The sequence below is a fragment of the Centroberyx gerrardi genome, chromosome 7, assembly GCF_048128805.1.
Source record: "Centroberyx gerrardi isolate f3 chromosome 7, fCenGer3.hap1.cur.20231027, whole genome shotgun sequence".
In the NCBI taxonomy this organism is placed as follows: Eukaryota; Metazoa; Chordata; class Actinopteri; order Beryciformes; family Berycidae; genus Centroberyx; species Centroberyx gerrardi.
Window position 1 is genome coordinate 33,946,488 of NC_136003.1, and position 19,958 is coordinate 33,966,445.

A 19,958-nucleotide genomic window follows, 5' to 3' on the forward strand; every position below is an offset into this window, starting at 1 on the left:
GGGGAAGTCAGCGAGTGCAGGTTGAAACGACTGATGGAACGCACCGCTGGTTTAAGTTGCTGCCCTCAGTTGCTGCCCTCAGTTGCTGCCCTCAGTTGCTGCCCTCAGTTGCTCGTTGCTCAGTCTTGGAGTTCTCCAGCTTCTGTGAGTTCTCCAGTTGTTTGACTTTAGGCACTAAGAAAAATTTAATTTTTGTTCTGCTGTTTTGATCACTGGAATTTTTAATGACTCTTTTAAGTTTATTCCTTTGTCTTGAGTTTTCTGTCTTTGGACTTGGGCCCACTCAGTCTACTGTTATAATGACTTCTTATTATCAAGGAAAATATAATCTATGTCATCGCTGATTTATTTTGCCAGATTAGTTGAACCAAGATGTCAGAGAAACTCAGATTTGCATATTTATGCTAAACATGTAATTATGAAGAAAAAAATACTGGATTATTAATATATGTGCAGGAACATGGCAGTCCCTACAATTTATTCTCAGCCAACTCAGGTGATGGTAAAGGATTTAAATTATTTATTTAACCCTCATTTAACCAGTTTATTCCCAATGACATCAATAATCTTCTTTTTTAAAGGGAGATCTGGTCAAGAAAGCAACATCATCACAAACATAAAAGTCACAGACAAACATACAGCAATGTAAGAAATCAAAATACATTCAGAGTTAAATCGTTTACAAAAGCTCAAAAGCTCCAACAATAAATTTCAGACTGAAACAACAACAGCTCTCTTTAGACCAGCAGAGCGGTGACAGTCATGTAGTGCCTTCCTCTGCTGCTCCGAGTGTCTTGTACTGTCTTGACTTACACTATCATTTAAAATGCCTGAAAATGTGTGTGTGTGTGTGTGTGTGTGTGTTTGTCCCCTGACATTGATTGACAGGAGTATGTACACTATCGTCCAGCCCTACTAGCATGTTTTCGGGTAGTAAAAGGCTTCTGGAGTAAAATTGACCTGTATTTTGAGTGAGGATAGGAGAAGTTCAAAAACAAGGTGAAATTAGGTTTAAAGGGGGAATCATATGGAATTATATGAAAGTCACTTAAATAATTTGAAAACCTCTTTCTAACTGAAGCTCTGTAGCTGTTGTTTATTGAAATGGTGCCCTCTGCAGGTTAAAGGAGAAAATACACATTACATTTATGGGCTGAAGCATGGGCAGAAATTAGTGCCAGCAGAAACTGAATTAATTAATTGCATTAATTGATGCTTGAATTGAATCATAGTATGCAAAAACTGAAACTGAATTGCAAATTTTGAATTTCTATTGTCAAATCTGAAACTGAATGTCACGGTTTTAATTTTTATTTGGTCATTGTAGCTTTCAAATTTAAACTTTTATTTCATACTAGTTTGAGGTAAAAATTCAACCGTCAATACGCTTTGAAATGCAGTTCTTACATTTCAGTTTCAAGTCTCTGAGACGCACATCCGGGGATTTAGGTGGGTGGGGCTAGCTTGAGGCGTGTTTGTTTTACTGATGCTGTTCTCTGCCTCGGTGTGTTGTGTTGGATTGGACAAACATTACTGGAATGGTACAGTAGCAGCAACTGTTGCAGCACAGAAAAACGGGCTATCAACTCTGGATATTTGTTCGATGGAAATATTGCCTGCAGTGGAAGATTCGGCTCTCACTCACTCTACAAACCAGTAATCCCTTAAAATCCCCTTACATTTACCTTAATTCACCCCTTAATTCATGCAAAATCCCCTTAAAATTAGTTAAGGGAGTTATTAATGGAGGAGACCCCATCGAAATCACCTTAATAATGCATTAATAACCTGTAAACCTGCACAATAGGCATAAAAAAATCCCCCTATTACTAGTGTCTTGGTGAACCAACCCATGAATAAATCTCTTATAAACTCATGATACTAACCTTACTTTATTAAAGCTATGTTATTTTTTTTGTGATTAGTATTTTTTATTTTATTTTATATTACATTTTGCATAATGAAACAGATCCCACCCCATACCCCCCACCCCACCCCGCCCAAAAACAAGAAGAAAAAATAACCTAATAATAAATATAAAATAATTTAAAAAAATACATATATAAAATAAAAAAGGGCATATCTATCTATATGTATGAATACATACACACATATACACAACCATACATATATGTACGCCTACATACATACTGTATATAAAAACACATGCATAGCAAGAGCCTAGGTTACACATCTGATCCCAATCTTGTCCATGTACTACTCAGACAGAGACGCTTGTATTAATAAAACAAAAGTATTTTTGTCATTTCATTTCAAATATTTCTGTCTTACCCATCATTCTATAAGAGACTCTCTCATAAGATGCCAATACATTAAGTTCTTTACACCACTCCTCCATGGAGATCACCTTTTCACACCTCCAGTACCTCATCATCATTTTCTCCCCACCAACACAGCTGTGTGTACCCATCCTGCAATGACCTTCTGCATCTCTTTAATTCTCCACGGGTCTCCCAAGATGAAAACACGAGGACAAAATGGTATATTTACATTTGTTATTTCTTTTAACAAATTATGGATATGATGCCACATAGTCTTTACTTCTGGACAATACCACAAGCATCTCTACATCTTTTTAATGTCTTAGCATTTTTATCCACTCGTGATCTGTGATTGTTGTTTTCAAATCTGCTTCCCACGCGGTCAAATCTGCTTTTGTCTGATTGTTGTAACAATATAGCATAATATTTAGAGGCCTCATAACCTTTTCCAAACAAATAAAATATCTTATCATAAAATGATGCTGGTGGGCTGCATGACTGTCCGATCAGATTGAAGTATATCTCCAAAACTCAGAAGCTGGTAAATGGAACTTCTCCTGAGCCTCTCCCAAGACACAATGCGACTGTCTTCATACATGTCTCCTATGGTCATGATCCCCTTTTGAACCACTTCATCATGTAAATGTTGTTTTATTGATACACAATTTTGGGTTATTCCATATTGTTGATTTCGAATTTACGTGTGGATTGAACCTAAATATACTAGCAATTCTCTTCCAGACCCATTTACAACATGAAATTATAGGGTGATCGGCACCTTCTGCTTGTAATTTTGTAGACAACAAACTCAGAGGAGGTAGTGGATAAAAAGCTATGTTATTTTTAATGATAATTAATGTTTATGTAATGGGAAATTAAGGACATTTCAGGGATAAAATTGAGAGTTTTGGTTTCGTAGTGATCAGTCTACAGGCTTTGTTCCATCTAATCATCAAACACTGAACAACATGATGATCACTGTGTTGGAAATCAACATCAGACTCTTCCTGACTGAGATGAAATCACTGCACTGGATCTTTAAGTAAAGTGCTATATTAATAAAAAATATGATCTTTATTGTACTAGCAGTACTATTAGTAGTAGTAGTAGTAGTAGTAGCAGCAGTGGTAGTAGTATTAGTAGTGGTAATAATATGAGTAATAATATGACTGCTTTGCGTCATCAGTTGCCAAGACAAGCAGAAAGAGAAAGAGGCAATGAGAAAGAGAAAAGGAAGCAGGGAGAGTAAAACTGTCACCATGAGGAGTCTGAGACTAAATGTCACTTCTTGTTTGACTGTGAGAGATACAAAGACACACAAGAGACGTTTTGTGATAAAGTAAGCACGACACAACCTGAGTTTAACCTGCAGAAACTTCTCTCTATCTATATGGAGAGAAAATCAGGGTGTGACATCAGAGAGAGAGAGAGAGAGAGAGAGAGAGAGAGAAGCTGACGTCACCTGATAGTCAAGCTTGTAATGATAAGCAGAAATAGAAGTAAGGTGATTTAGCCTTCATAATAAAAGTGTTACATCTGTCACATAAAAGGGCAGGTTAATAAAATATTGGACTGTACTGAACAAATATCACCCAAATATCAAAATCACTTCATATTTATTGTAAAGATTCCCTTGAGTATTTTTATGCAATTTTTGTCAATCTTTATACCACAGTCATGTTTGACTGTGGTATAAAGTGAAAGTGCCAGTACGCTTTTATTTTGAAGATGAATTCCCTTGACTTCCGGTTTCATTCTAATTTTCTCAGCTTGACGCAGCTCGAGAGGTTTGGAAAGTGAAAGTGAATCGGGACAAACTGCAGAGCGGCTGGTCCCGTTCTTCTGAAAATTAAACCACAAGAATTAATTCTTCATATCTGATTATATTCAGTATGAACGGTGGAGTCGAGGCTCGGAAAGTGAATCAGGACAAACTTTGTGACTGAATTAAACTAATATTTAATATGTTCTCTCTCATTACCGTGTCACTACGAATTAAACTACAGTAAGTTATTTCTGTCAATCCAGTCGAGTGGAGTAGAAACACTAAACTAACTGAATCAAACTATAATGTTTATAATTACTATCCATAAATTAAATGAATAACTAAACAACTTATTTCTTCTTGCTATCTGTGTGATAGAAGGAAGTTTGGAAAGTGAGAGTGGAAAGAGGAGAAAGTGGGAATTTCTGCCTTTCACTCTCCTGTGTTTTCCCTTTCCCGTCTGGAATAAAAGTCCTGAGCTCAGGTACCGAGCATGTTCAAACCCTCAGACTGCCTTCTGACACTCTTCATATTATTTTACATCGTTTTACCGACACCATGCATAACTGGATCTGCGTGCTCTTCTTCTTCTGCAGCGCCGCGGCCCCTGCCCTCGGCTGTGATTGGCTGAGACACTACGGTCACCTTAGCAACGACTCTCTCGTGCTGGTGGAGCAGATGGTGAGTAGCAGCCTGTAAAGTTTATAGTTTGTAAAGATTTACAACATGGAGAACAGTGGAACCTGTTAAAGTTAGTAATTATAACGTAGAACAGTGGAACCTGTTAAAGTTAGTAATTATAACGTAGAACAGTGGAACCAGTTAAAGTTAGTAAAGGTTAATAACATGGAGAACAGTGGAACCAGTTAAAGTTAGTAAAGGTTAATAACATGGAGAACAGTGGAACCAGTTAAAGTTAGTAAAGGTTAATAACATGGAGAACAGTGGAACCAGTTAAAGTTAGTAAAGGTTAATAACATGGAGAACAGTGGAACCAGTTAAAGTTAGTAAAGGTTAATAACATGGAGAACAGTGTTCTAAGCCTATAGGTGTTGTATAGATTAATTCATATCCATTATTATCTATTCATGTTGCAGGGTGGTCAGTTGACTGAACAGGAGTGTCCGGTTTCCTTTCCGTATTCCTACTACCGACACATTAGAAAAACTAAGGTAACTATCTATCTATCTATCTATCTATCTATCTATCTATCTATCTGTCTGTCTGTCTGTCTGTCTGTCTGTCTGTCTGTCTGTCTGTCTGTCTGTCTGTCTGTCTGTCTGTCTGTCTGTCTGTCTGTCATACCTGTCTGTCTGTCTGTCTGTCTGTCTGTCTGTCTGTCTGTCTCTCTGTCTGTCTGTCTGTCTGTCTGTCTGTCTGTCTCTCTATCTATCTGTCTGTCTGTCTGTCTCTATCTATCTATCTATCTATCTATCTGTCTGTCTCTCTGTCTGTCTGTCTGTCTGTCTGTCTGTCTGTCTGTCTGTCTGTCTGTCTGTCTGTCTGTCTGTCTGTCTGTAACTGGGTTGGCTGTAGTGATAAAGCTCTTCACTTCAACATTTTCAGTCACCATAGCAACTCGTGTTCCTCAGCAGGCATTACATGTGGGGTTCCACAGGGTTCTATCCTGGGCCCCATCTGGTTCTCCATTTACACTGACACTTGGACGTAAACATGCAGCATATACTGTATATACATGTACATATACACATACAGTACATATACATGTACATATACACATACAGTACATATACATGTACATATACACATACAGTACATATACATGTACATATACACATACAGTATATACATGTTGACTGCTATGCTGACGACACACAGTTCCATCGGCCAATCAAAGCTCTGGACACTAAACTGCCTGGCAGAAATAAAACGCTGGCTGTGGCAGAATTATCTACAGCTGAATGAAACGGATCAGAAGTCGTTCTGTTCAGCCGTTTCACATTAAACTGATTCACTTTGAGTTCTCTGCACCGAGAGACAGAATCTCATGTGTACGTCTCTCTCTCTCTCTCTCTCTCTCTCTCTCTCTCTCTCTCTCTCTCTCTCTCTCTCTCTCTCTCCAGGTAGAGTCTAGGTTGGTCTTCATCAGAGACAGTCTGGAGCTGATTGCTGGTCTGTATCGCCACGGCAACCTGTCTTCCGTATCCTGGGATACCGGCAAGACCGAACACTTCCTCATCAGCATCCACAGACAGACAGACGGACTCAACAGCTGTGTGAGTAGACAGACAGACAGGCAGACAGACAGACAGACAGACAGACAGACAGACAGACAGACAGACAGGCAGACAGACAGACAGACAGACAGACAGACAGGCAGGCAGACAGGCAGGCAGACAGACAGGCAGACAGACAGACAGACAGAGAGTTTTACCACAAACCAGCCAGCCTGTCTCCATGATGGAGGAACATGTAGAACTGTGTGTTAGTTAATAAAGTGTAAATCTGTAGAACTGTGTGTTAGTTAATAAAGTGTAAATCTGTAGAACTGTGTGTTAGTTAATAAAGTGTAAATCTGTAGAACTGTGTGTTAGTTAATAAAGTGTAAATCTGTATGAAGCAGCTAGAAGCAGAGAGCAGCTGAGTCAGCTTGTTGTGGTGTGGCTGTAGATCCATTCAGTAACGTTCTCAGTAAAAGTGAATAGTGTGATAAGGTGGATTTGGTTACTGTGACACAGTAAACTGTCTTGTCTTTAGCCCTAGTCCCTTTAGCTCTAGTTTCTGTAGCTCTCATATTTTTAGCCATGGCTAAAAATACTACCTTTAGTCTTAGTCCGATTAGCCCCGGTACCTTCAGCTCCAGATTCTGATGTATCAGTGATGAAATGTTCCTGACAAAGCAGCACAGATTTGAACGCTGTGGACCTCCAATATGGCCACCAGAGGGCACAATACATCACCTGAAACACAGACCGGCAGATAGATTGGTCTCTACTAATAATGGAACAATAAAATAAAATATAGGAAAGTGACCTAGACTAAAATCTATTCCTTTAATAATAATAATAATAATAATAATAATAATAATAAAAGTAATAATAACTAAAGTGTGTTTTTCTGTCCAGGTGCCGACCAACAGGAAACCAGACAGTAGACTGAGACGATACTACAGGAAACTGGCCAGAAACACTCTCGGCGAGATGGTACGTACACATCTTAGTACTGGTAGTATTAACAGTAGTATTTGTGTGTACAGGGTGGTAGTACTGCGTCCCGGGAGCTGATCAGTAGTATTAACAGTAGTATTTGTGTGTGTACAGGGTGGTAGTACTGCGTCCCGGGAGCTGATCAGTAGTATTAACAGTAGTATTTGTGTGTGTACAGGGTGGTAGTACTGCGTCCTGGGAGCTGATCAGTAGTATTAACAGTAGTATTTGTGTGTACAGGGTGGTAGTACTGCGTCCTGGGAGCTGATCAGTAGTATTAACAGTAGTATTTGTGTGTACAGGGTGGTAGTACTGCGTCCTGGGAGCTGATCAGGAAGGAAACCAAACTGCACCTCCTCCAGTTGGACCCGCTGGTCGCCTCCATCAGAGGACCTGCTGCTGCCAGCAGGGGGCGCTCTGCTCTGCACTGACAGCTTCAACTGGCCATTTATTTTACTTTATTTTATCCTGTTGGTCACAGACATCAGAAGCTCTTCCCTAATTTTATTTTATTTTATTTTATTTTATTTTATTTTAAAGAGACAGACACTCTGCGAGACAGTCTGCCTAGAACTGATAATTTAATTTAATTTAATTTAATATATATTATTGACAGTAATAGACATGGAAACCTGATGATGATGATGATCATTATTTTTGCTATTAAGAAGAACAAGGATAAGAATAGAATATTTGCTTTATTATTTATTTCCTAGGGAAACAGTTTTAAAAGTCTTTAATTTAGGGCTTATAAAATCAACTTCATTATTAATATTTATTTATTCAATGTTATATTTTTGAAGTTTATTCTGCTGTATTTTAAACAGACAGACATTTGTTCTTTCAAAGCAATGATAATGTTCTTGACATTTTTATTGTTCTTATATTGTAATTCTATTTATTTATTTAATATGTTTCTATTTATGAACAATGTGCTGATATTGTGTTATTTATTGAAATCTTAAAGTTTTGTATTTCTGTCCTTAAATATGGGCTAAATGTCTGGATTTACTTGAAAACATGAAGCTGAAAACGTGATGGAACTTTGATACTGACCATGAAAAGAGAATAAAAATATTTGATACAGCTCTGTTTCAGGTTTCATCAATATTCAGATTATGGTACTTGAGATTTGTAATTTTCAGTGAGTTTTCACTATTAATGATTGATTGGTTGATTGAGTGTAATGTTTTCAAAGTGTCAAACCCAGGCTTATAGGACACATCCATATCTTACTCTGCAATAGAGTCACCAACCTGCTACCAGTCAGCTGTGTCTCCATCATGGAGGAACATTGTTAGTTAATAAAGTCTAAATCTCTACCAAGCAGCTAGAAGCAGAGAGCAGCTGAGTCAGCTTGTTGTGGTGTGGCTGTAGATCCATTCAGTAACGTTCTCAGTAAAAGTGAATAGTCTGATGAGGTAGATTCCTCAATATTAAATGGCATTATTACCATAACCCTAACCCTTTGACCAATTAATTTTGTATCCTGCCATAAAATGTGAGGTGCTGGTTCAACAACATTTTGCAAAAAGATTATGATGTCATCAGCGAAAAAGACATATGTAATGTTTTGAATTAGGAAAACTGATGGGTTCATGGCCAGAGGATTCACAGACAGTCTGAGCCATTGGTTCCAAACTAGAACGGACTCAAAGGGCAACCTTGTCTTTGGCCCCTCGTTAAATTAAGGGAGAAAGCAACTGTATAGATGACCGTGTCATTTGCATATAGGTGAATGATTGATGGCTAAATATCCTCTCCCAAATCATTTATAAAAATAGAGAATAAAACAGGTGCTAAAATAGAGCCTTGAGGAACACCTTTAGTGATCTCTAGAAATTCAGATTTGTGATTCTCGGCATAGCCACATTGTTCTCTCTGACAGATAATTTTGGAACCAGTCTAATGCTTCCTCACTGAAACCAATGTAATTTAGTCTCTGTAAGAGTAATTCATGATATACAGTGTCAAAAGCCTTGGATAAGTCAACAAACAATGCTGCACAATGTTGCCTCTTATCAAGGGAACTAATAATGTCATTAGTAACAAGCATGGTAGCTGTGATTGTACTGTTCCCTTATCTAAAGCCTGACTGAAACCCATTAAGAATATTGTTTTCCATTAAACAGAGGGGAGCATAAATTACCTGTAAGAACAAATGCTGTGGAATTGTACCTTGAGTACCTTGACCATATTTATGAAGTCCTACCTGAAGCCCATATGATCCATAACCACAGATACCTCCGCTCCATCTAGTCAAACGCCTTTTCAGCATCTACGGAGAGAATAGCACTAGAATATATTATATATATTATAATTGTAATTGTTTAGATGATCTGTGTGTTGTTCTACAGGAACATTTACAAGTCCTATAGGGGCTGTGGGGCCTGCCTGTAGGGTGGGGTAAGACCACTGGAAAGACTCTAGGCTCCTTCGAAGAATCCTTCGAAGAATCCTTCAAGATCTCATCTAAATTGATTTCCTTTTGAGAGGAAAAATTGAGGGAGTCACTCTCAGAGAAGTTATACTGGCTGACCAGAGGTGTCACCAGTCTGAGAGTGACTGCTCAATATCTTTCTTTCTTTCATTTTTAATGTAATTTTATGTATTTTTTCTGTTTTATGTGAAGCACATTGTATTTGCCTTGTGTATGAAATGTGCTGTATAAATAAAGTTTGCCTTGCCTTGCCTAGAAGAATTAAGATCTGTTACAGTTTATGGCATGTAGAAGTCGACAAACTAAGCGAGATTTAATGAAACCTGATTGGTCTGGATGTATTAAAGTGGTCATAAATGCTCCAATCCGGATGCGAGGACTTTAGCATACGCCTTAACATCTGTGTTTAGAAGGGAAATAACCACAATATTTCAATTAGAAGACAGGGATTCCTTATGAATGGCAAAATTAAACATGGCAAGCAAGTGGTCCTACTAAAGACATGAAGGCTGAGTTGTAGTGGAATGCCATCTATGCCAGGAGATTTGTCCTTTTGCAGTTCGACGAGGGTCACAGAGGTGCTATGTCAGCAGGTACTGCTTTTTTATACCAGAGGGTCCAAAAAGCAATTGAATCTCACCTTTTGTCTCCATTTATAATAGACTATCATACATTAATACATTAATTTAACTATCAATAGAATAAATAGACAATGAATGAATGAAAGACTGAATGAATTAATGAATCAGGCGGTTTGTGAACTCCGCTGGACTTTCCTTTTCTGTCTCTCCTTCATCACATTCCTCTGAAACAGCAGCTGGGGAATCACCAAACCTCATTCACTAGAACCTGGCTGGCAGTTTGGCAACTTGGTAAACTGACAGAGAAAGAGAGAGAGAGAGAGAGAGAGAGAGAGAGAGAGAGAGAGAGAGAAAGGGACTTCCTTCCTGTTTAGGTTCAGTGATACAGACTGAAATCCTGAACTAAACTTGTCTTGCCTTTCTTTTCTCTCTAAATGTAAACTGTAGCTGTCGCTGTTAGTCTGAGGAACCTGTGGAGTTTAACTGCATCCTGTCGTCCTTCTAACTAAACTCTGCTTGTCTTTCTTTTCTCTCTAAATGTAAACTGCAGCTATAACTGTTAGTCTGAGGAACCTGTGGAGTTTAACTGCATCCTGTCGTCCTTCTAACTAAACTCTACTTGTCTTTCTTTTCTCTCTAAATGTAAACTGTAGCTGTTAGTCTGATGACTCTGGATTAAACTGCATCCTAAACTCTACTTGTCGTTCTTTTTTCTCCATCTGGAACTGTGTCAGAGAGCTGAAATCCTCAACCCAACGCTCATTTCTCATCTTTACAACTTTACAACTTCTGCAGTTCAAAGGCAGTTTTGAGATGTGATGATAAACATGAGATGTTATAGATGTGAAGTTACAGATGTCATGTTGTAGACATGAAGTTATAGATTAGATGTTATAGATGTCATGTTTCTATGATTACAAAATTCAAGCTTTTCTGTCTTACAGTCACCAGGAAACTGTGATTAATCAAAATATTCAATCCAGATTACAGTTAGTTATTATTGTGTCTTAACCAACAGTTACTATTATATTAACTCAATGTCTCCTTTAAAACTCTTTTATTGTTGCTGCTATTTGACCTGTAGTCTTTTTTTTTTTGTTTTATTGATGTTTTATTAATCTTCTGCGTTTGTCCTTTTGTATTTAGCGTGCTTTGTTTGTTTTGATGCTACATCGGCATGTTAGTAGCTTGGTATATTGGCTCGTTAGCAGGTTGGTTGATTGGGTTTCTAGTATAATTTCATTCCTAACCCGGCCTTTACGCCGCCACCAGACATTTTCTCCATTTATATGTTTATGTTTATGTTTTTTTATTTTTTGCCTACATTTTGTTCATGCTGTAAAGCATGTCTTCCTCCCAGTGTATGCTGAGATTGACTCTAGACCCCCACCTACACCCCCCACCCTGAACATGAATAAGCGGGAAGAGAAAATGAATGAATGAATGAACGAACAAACGAATGCATAGTTTGAAAACACATATTCAGTTATTGTTGTTATCAGTGTGTATATATTACTGATGAAATCTTGTTGAAGTCTTGTTGTTTGCAGGCTGGTATAACTTAGACTATAACACAATAAATTACTTTTCAATGTCTCTCCAAGCTGCATGCAGACATCACATGCACAATAACAATTATATAACCATATTAACTTCTCCCACTAACTTGCTAGCCTTTGTCATTCTGTCATGCTGCTGAAAAGCTCTGAAATTTTTCATTTAGGTTTTAATCAGAGCTTTACGGTAAAAATACATTGGAAAAATTTATCAGAACTTTATCAGAGAAATTTAAACTCTGTTTAGAAGGATTTAACTAAAATTTATTTACTTTTCATTCATCAGAATAAAAAGATGAGCAAATATTGATGAATTATGACTTTGAGATGCTTAGCTATGATTCCACACAATTTAAGCAAGTTTATATCGAAAACACTGCTTTTTCTATTATATTCTATTCAATTTGATCGGTACCTTGTGTTGAAATGCTTTACACACACACACACACACACACACACACACACCATGGCACATAGAGAGAAGGGGATGAAAAGGGAAATCCTGCCTCGTTGCAGTTTGAGCCCAAAATTTCCAAAATTCAAAGAAATTGGCTTTAGTGTTTGATGTCAGAGTTTCACTTTCTGTCTGCTCAGGATGAAGCTTTATTTAAACCACAAGATGACAGAGCAGCTTCACTGCATCCAGAAGACACTGAGCTGAACCATCTGAGAACCAGCTGAAGAAGAAGAAGAACCTTCTGAACCGTCTGAGAGCCAGCTGAAGAAGAAGAACCGCCTGAAACATCTGAGAACCAGCTAAAGAAAAAGAAGAACCTACTGAACCATCTGAGAGCCAGCTGAAGAAGAAGAAGAACCTTTTGAATCATCTGTGGAACCTTCAGAACTTCACAACCCTCTACAAGACACACACACAAACACACACACAACAGCAACAACCTGAAGACTTTACAACACACTCCAGGTGAGTCACCTCCTCGTCTCCTCGCTCTCCCTCAGAGTCAGATAATCGCTGTGGTTTGCTTTAGGGAACCGGTGTGGTTTGACTGGATGACTCACAGACGCACCAGCCAGGAGATGGCACAGTATCAGGCCTCTGATTGGCTAATTAAGCCCCATTCATGTCTGACATCTATCTGTTCCTTTCTGTTTCAGGTTACCTGGCTCCTGGCTGAAACATTTGGTTACATTCCTAAAGCATCTCAGACATCCACAGAAGAGGCAAGAGCTTCAGCAAAACCTTTTCTTAAAACTTCTGCTAAATTTCGAACATTTTGTAGAACGGCAATCAACCTGAAGCCTTTTTTAGAACCTCTGAACCCACTGAGAACCGCCTGAAGCAGAACAAGAGCATCTGGACCCACGTGAAGTCAATCTCTGGATCACCCAGAGAACCTTCAGGACCACCAGAGCCACCAGAACATCAGGACCTGCAAAACAACAGGAACCATCAGAACCAGAACCACCTGAACGAGAACCACCAAAACCACCTGAACCGCAGCCACCAGAACTACCAGAACAAGAGGCAACAGAACCAGCAGAACCAGCAGAACCATGTCTCCATCAGTCTCCAGCCTCCTCCTCCTCCAGCTGCTCAGCCTGGTGCTGATGGTGGTCGCCATGCCAACCTGCCAGCTCCAAGGCGACCTGGTCCAGACTGCCCACAACCTGCTGATAGATCTGGTAGGACCCTGACCTTTCACCTTTCACCTTGTTTTCTCCATCAGTACGACCGGTCTGCCGCCGTTTGTCGCCGAGCAGCTGGACCGCAGCAGCCGGGTGTTACTGCCTTGCTCAAAGGCTCTTCACTGAGTCACACTGAGGGAAACAAAGCAGGCTGCCAGAGCAGAGAGGGTTGGGGGTTCAATTCCCTGTGCAGCTCAATGGGCAGAGCAAGGCACTAACACTGCCAGGGTTGGGGGTTGAAATTCCCAAGATAAATATGAAAGCACTCATGGTACTTTGGATGAAAGCCTTTAGCAGATTCCACAGATTAATTTATTTGGATCATTTTCTCATGAAACTCCCATGATAACTAAGACTATGAGCTACCAAATACAAAACAGTAGTATAATAGTTCCAGAATAGCACATTTACAGTTACAGCTCTTTTCCAGAAACAACATCTTGAGCTGCTTCTGAAAGCTTTCTTTACTGGGAGCTCGAGGTGTAAAGTACGGCGGGCCGTTCCAGTGAAACACGGCTCTCTGACAGTTTTTCACTGCGCTGGTTCTCGGTTGAGGAAGTTTAACATGTCTGCTGTCTGAGTCGACTTACAGTCACACACATCTACTGCTGAAGTCTGTTAATCTAAAGTCTGTTAATCTAAAGTCTGTTAATCTGTCCTCCACTCTCACATCTGGATGTTGTTGGTGAAACGGTTTTTACTGTTAAAGCTACAACCTGCTGTTTGTGTTTGAGTGCTCCCTCCCCAGAATTTAAATGGTGTTTGTTATTTGTCGTTTTCCTGTGTTCGGGTCCTGGCAGTTTATTTCCAGCACTTTGCATTTCATTTAATTTCAGCTCCAGAATTAAAAAAAAAAAGTATGTTATATTATTTTATTTGGTCTCTGCTACACTGGGCCAATAATGATCCGGTATCAGCAATGGTCAGTACAAGTTTGTTTCGTATTATACAACAGTTGTGATTGGACAGGAGGCTGATATCCAGTCTGACAGCAGTGGGACGTTTCACTGCACGTATCCCTCCGCCTTCCAGCTGCTCTGATAGAAACAGGTTCTGTGTTGTAGTGAATCCTGAGGGAACTGAGACCAATAAAAGACAAAAATCATAATCTGTTGTTTCAAATTACCATTACTGGATCAATAGATTTGTTTATAGAACTGTAGTATAAAAGTAATATCACACCAGAGGGAGTCGACTGTTCTACTGGATATCAACAAGCTGTGGTTCGGTCGGAGATAATCACACATTAATGAAGCTGTTGTTACCTGTCTCACCTGTAGGGGGGGCGTTCCCTCTCATTATGTGTTAATGAAGCTGTTGTGTTAATGAAGCTGTTGTGTTAATGAAGCTGTTGTTACCTGTCTCACCTGTAGGGGGGGCCGTTCCCTCTCATTATGTGTTAATGAAGCTGTTGTGTTAATGAAGCTGTTGTTACCTGTCTCACCTGTAGGGGGGGCCGTTCCCTCTCATTATGTGTTAATGAAGCTGTTGTGTTAATGAAGCTGTTGTTACCTGTCTCACCTGTAGGGGGGGCGTTCCCTCTCATTATGTGTTAATGAAGCTGTTGTGTTAATGAAGCTGTTGTTACCTGTCTCACCTGTAGGGGGGGCCGTTCCCGGTCCGCTGCCTGCAGCACAACGCCGTCGTCTCCTTCCCAGACTCCGCCTTCCCCCCCGCTGGCTCCGCCCAGTCTCAGGTAATCTACTAATCTACTAATCAGACACAAATACTGGTAAAAGCCTTGTCTTTGCCTCTCTGCTCTGCCATTGGTCCACTCTCCTCTGTTGTAGTTTTTCTGACCAATCAGCTGCCACCTCCCACTCAGACAGCTGTATAGAGACACCTGGTGTCTCATGGTGTTTCAGACATTTTGCTGCTTGATATGATGAAGACTTTCTAGTAATAAACGACTTAATGAGAAAGTTGAAATCTGAGCTTCTGGTGGAAAAACATGTTAACGTTGAACCCTGATTGGTCTCTGCAGTGCCGCCAGGCATTATGGGTCGTCTACAAGACGCTGCAGGGGGCGGAGAAACTATTTGAGAACTACGAACTTCCTGAGAACGAGACTTCCTGGGACTCGAAGAAACTCGACGACTTCCAGAACCTTCTGTACCGTCTGGTGGAGGAGGGGAGCTGTGTGAGTACCTGTCTGTCTGCCTGTCTGTCTTCTGTCTGTCTCTCTGCCTGTCTGTCTCTCTGCCTGTCTGTCTGTCTTCTCTCTGCCTGTCTGTCTGTCTGTCTGCCTGTCTTCTCTCTGCCTGTCTGTCTGTCTGTCTCTCTGCCTGTCTGTCTCTCTGCCTGTCTGTCTGTCTGTCTGTCTGCCTGTCTGTCTGCCTGTCTGTCTGTCTGCCTGTCTGTCTGCCTGTCTGTCTGTCTGTCTGCCTGCCTGCCTGTCTGCCTGTCTGTCTCTCTGCCTGTCTGTCTGTCTGTCTGCCTGTCTGTCTCTCTGCCTGTCTGTTGACCCACCTGTCTCTCTCTCTAGTTTTCCAGAGTTAACAGTTCAGAGGTTTTGTCTTCGTACTTCAGCAGCTTGTCAGCCGTTCTGCAGCAGGAGGTAAAAACATCTCAGATTCATACTTTCATATTTAATATAATACAGTTCTATTTAATATGAAGACATGAATGTTTAACATACAGAGTTTAAACCGGTCTGATGAGCAGCTACATGCCTAATGAATAAATGAATTGCACAATGAATGAGTGAATAAATGAACGAAGAAGTGAAGTGACCAATGGCGTGGGGGGGCGGGGCTTCTCTCAGGGCAGCGGTGGGTGTGGCTGGCTGTTGCTGCGGAGGGATTTGCTGTTCGCTCTGCAGTTCGGCCTTCAGCATCACCGGCAGTGTTTCTCCTGGAGCCTCGCCGCCTGACGGCCGCACGGCGCCTTGCTCGGCGGCTCGGGACTCACACCGGCAACCGGCAACCGGCAACCGGCAACCGGCAACCGGCAACCTGCGTGACCTTTAGCTCTTCATCTGTTCAGGTCTATTTACAGTTTCATGACATTAATCTCTTCATCTGTTTAGTTTAGTTTATTTGCACATATTCAAATAAACAACAAGGAAATATATATACGTATATATATATATATATATATATATATATATATATATATATGTATATATGTATATATACATACATAATAATAATAAAAAAAATACATTAAGAGCATTAACAAAGAAAGAAAGGTAAAGAAATGTGGTGAGAAATGATGAGGAAAAAAGTCCAAGATGAGCTTCTGTAAAACCTCACCGAGGTTTTAAACTAATGAAGAAACACTGAGAGTTAATTTAGAAAAGGTACAATAATGAAAATACAATTACTGAAATATAGTTACATAACAGCATTTAGTAAACTGGTACAACAAATATTGATCAATCATATAAATCTCCAGGAGCGATGGTGAGCGATCAGATGTATGAGTGAGAGCGTTAGCAGCTGTCTGAATTCAAAACCTCTTTTATTTTTATTTTAAATGCTTTCAAGGAGGGAGACAAATCTGTTAAATAAGAACATGTCATGTTTATGTTTATTAATGATGTTTATCTCTTCATCTGTTCATGTTTATTAAGTTTAATGATGTTTATCTCTTCATCTGTTCATGTTTATTAACAGTGTTCCTCAGTATCTATTTATCTATTTATTTATTCATATTTATTTACAGTGTTTAGTGACGGGTGGGTTTTTATTCATATTTATTTATCTATTTATTCATATTTATTTACAGTGTTTAGTGACGGGTGGGTTTTTATTCATATTTATTTATCTATTTATTCATATTTATTTAAAGTATTTATTGATGGATGGGTTTCTATTAATATCTATTTATCTATTTATTTATTCAGATTTATTTACAGTGTTTCGTGATGGATGGGTTTCTGAGCTTAGCTATCTATTAATATAGATATATAAATATAAATGTGGAGCGCTGGGCTCTACCAGACTCAACAACAACCTCATGCTTCAGCTTCAGTCAGTTCTGAACTTGCTTTTAGCTGCTGTGCTTCTTACTCTTGGAATAACTTACAAAACATGTTAAAACTTGAAACACCGATACCTGTCTGGCCTAAAGAGGTGTCTAACTGTACCTGTTTTAAATAGCCTGTTTTTATTTATTTATTTATTTTTATTTACATATTTTTGTCTCGAGGTGTCTAACTGTACCTGTTTTAAATAGCCTGTTTTTTTTATATATATATATATATATATTTTACATTCTATTTAGATAATGTTGGTTTTAATTGGTCATTGTAATGTAAATGAGGAACCCATCCTCAATGTGTTTCCTGAGATTTAAATAAAGGTTGAATGAATTTATATGCATTTTTATATTTATTTTTATAAATGATGGATGTGTAATGTAATTCTATTGATCTATTTATTGATATTTATTGATGGTATTAAAACTGTAGCCTACATTTTATATTTTTGTATTTCAAAATTGTATTTTGCTCAATAGCAAATGAATAAATTATATGCTATAAGTGTGAGACGGTTTGCACTCTTTTGTTTTTACTTTCACTTTCCCTTCTGACTCACACACACACACCCACCCACACACACATACACACACACCCACACACACACACACACACACACTATAAACAGACTGAGTCAGCAATACAGTGACTCACTGAGCAGATTCAAACCAAACCTTTATCAAAACCGCAATGACACACAGTGTGACTCGTACTGAGAGATCAAAGAAGAATGATAGACACAGAATTAGACAGAGAGTATTATATTAGAGAGACAGAATTAGACAGACAGCCCCCCCCCCCCCCCCCCCCCCCCCCCACGCCTCCTCACTCATAGCTCACAAACAGAAAATGAAAAGTGAAATGTGAAAACAGGAAACATTCATTTCACTATTGAATTGAACTTTTGTATGAATTTCTATTTAACCTTTTCTTCTGTATTAGGCTACTTAATTTTCCGCATTTCACATTTCCACATTTCCAGATTATAACTTTTCATTTTCAAACTGCCGCTTCATCTTTTCTATTTGTCTTCTGAATTAAAAATGTTCTTTTTAGGATTTAACATTCACATTCTGCTGAGGAGCTCAGACTGCCAGAGTCTTTTAAATCTCTTCTTAAAATTTACTTTTATCATAAGGTCTTTTATAACTTCTGACTTAATTTTTAATTTAATTGTATTCCATTTGTTGTTGACTGGATCTGTTTACCTTACCTTTTTGCATTTTAGTGTTTTATTCTTATCATTTTAGATTTTTCTTTGATTAGTTTTACCTCACTGATCCTTTGTTCTGTCTTTTGTCCTTTTATCTCTTGATTGTGAAGCACTTTGTAACTTTGTTTTGAAAAGTGCTATATAAATAAAGATTATTATTATTAATAATATTATTATTATTCAGATTTTATTATCTGTAATAATTAATGAGAACAACAGTAAATAGTGAAGTATCTAGTGATCATCAGTGCTTAATTTGTAAATGATGAGGTCCGGGAACACCAAGCGCTCGCTGTCCCGCGAGTCGGTCTGGAGGGAAAAGGGAAAAAACAAGCTCAGTGCAGCCATACAGCTTCCTGTAGACCAGCAGCCATACAGCTTCCTGTAGACCAGCAGCCATACAGCTTCCTGTAGACCAGCAGCCATACAGCTTCCTGTAGACCAGCAGCCATACAGCTTCCTGTAGACCAGCAGCCATACAGTTTCCTGTAGACCAGCAGCCATACAGTTTCCTGTAGACCAGCAGCCATACAGCTTCCTGTAGACCAGCAGCCTGAACAGCTTCCTGTAGACCAGCAGCCTGAACAGTTTACTGTAGACCAGCAGCCTGAACATCTTACTGTAGACCAGCAGCCTGAACATCTTACTGTAGACCAGCAGCCTGAACATCTTACTGTAGACCAGCAGCCTGAACAGCTTACTGTAGACCAGCAGCCTGAACATCTTACTGTAGACCAGCAGCCTGAACATCTTACTGTAGACCAGCAGCCTGAACAGTTTACTGTAGACCAGCAGCCTGAACAGCTTACTGTAGACCAGCAGCCTGAACATCTTACTGTAGACCAGCAGCCTGAACAGTTTACTGTAGACCAGCAGCCTGAACAGCTTACTGTAGACCAGCAGCCTGAACATCTTACTGTAGACCAGCAGCCTGAACAGCTTACTGTAGACCAGCAGCCTGAACAGTTTACTGTAGACCAGCAGCCTGAACATCTTACTGTAGACCAGCAGCCTGAACATCTTACTGTAGACCAGCAGCCTGAACAGTTTACTGTAGACCAGCAGCCTGAACATCTTACTGTAGACCAGCAGCCTGAACAGCTTACTGTAGACCAGCAGCCTGAACATTACTACATGACCGACTATATGACCTTAGAGCTCCGACTACTGGGGACCTTTAACAATATTTGATTATTGCACAGGCTACATAATGCTCATTTTTACAAACCTGCCCTTCAGTGGACTAAAGATATAACTGTACTGTGCACAACATAAAAATGCATCATACATATCATACATAAAGGAAACTGCAATGGCTTCAACCATTT

The 19,958-nt window shown here is 39.3% G+C and overlaps 1 protein-coding gene across 1 annotated transcript; it reads left to right on the plus strand.

The window, feature by feature from the left end:
- Window positions 1-4,605: 4,605 nt before the first annotated feature.
- On the plus strand, window positions 4,606-7,695 carry ifnphi1 (interferon phi 1). The gene is made up of 5 exons (XM_078284444.1): window positions 4,606-4,728; window positions 5,145-5,219; window positions 6,132-6,284; window positions 7,134-7,211; window positions 7,517-7,695. Exons 1-5 carry the CDS (start codon window positions 4,606-4,608, stop codon window positions 7,643-7,645), a joined length of 558 nt encoding a protein of 185 aa, XP_078140570.1. The 3' UTR covers window positions 7,646-7,695.
- Window positions 7,696-19,958: the final 12,263 nt, after the last annotated feature.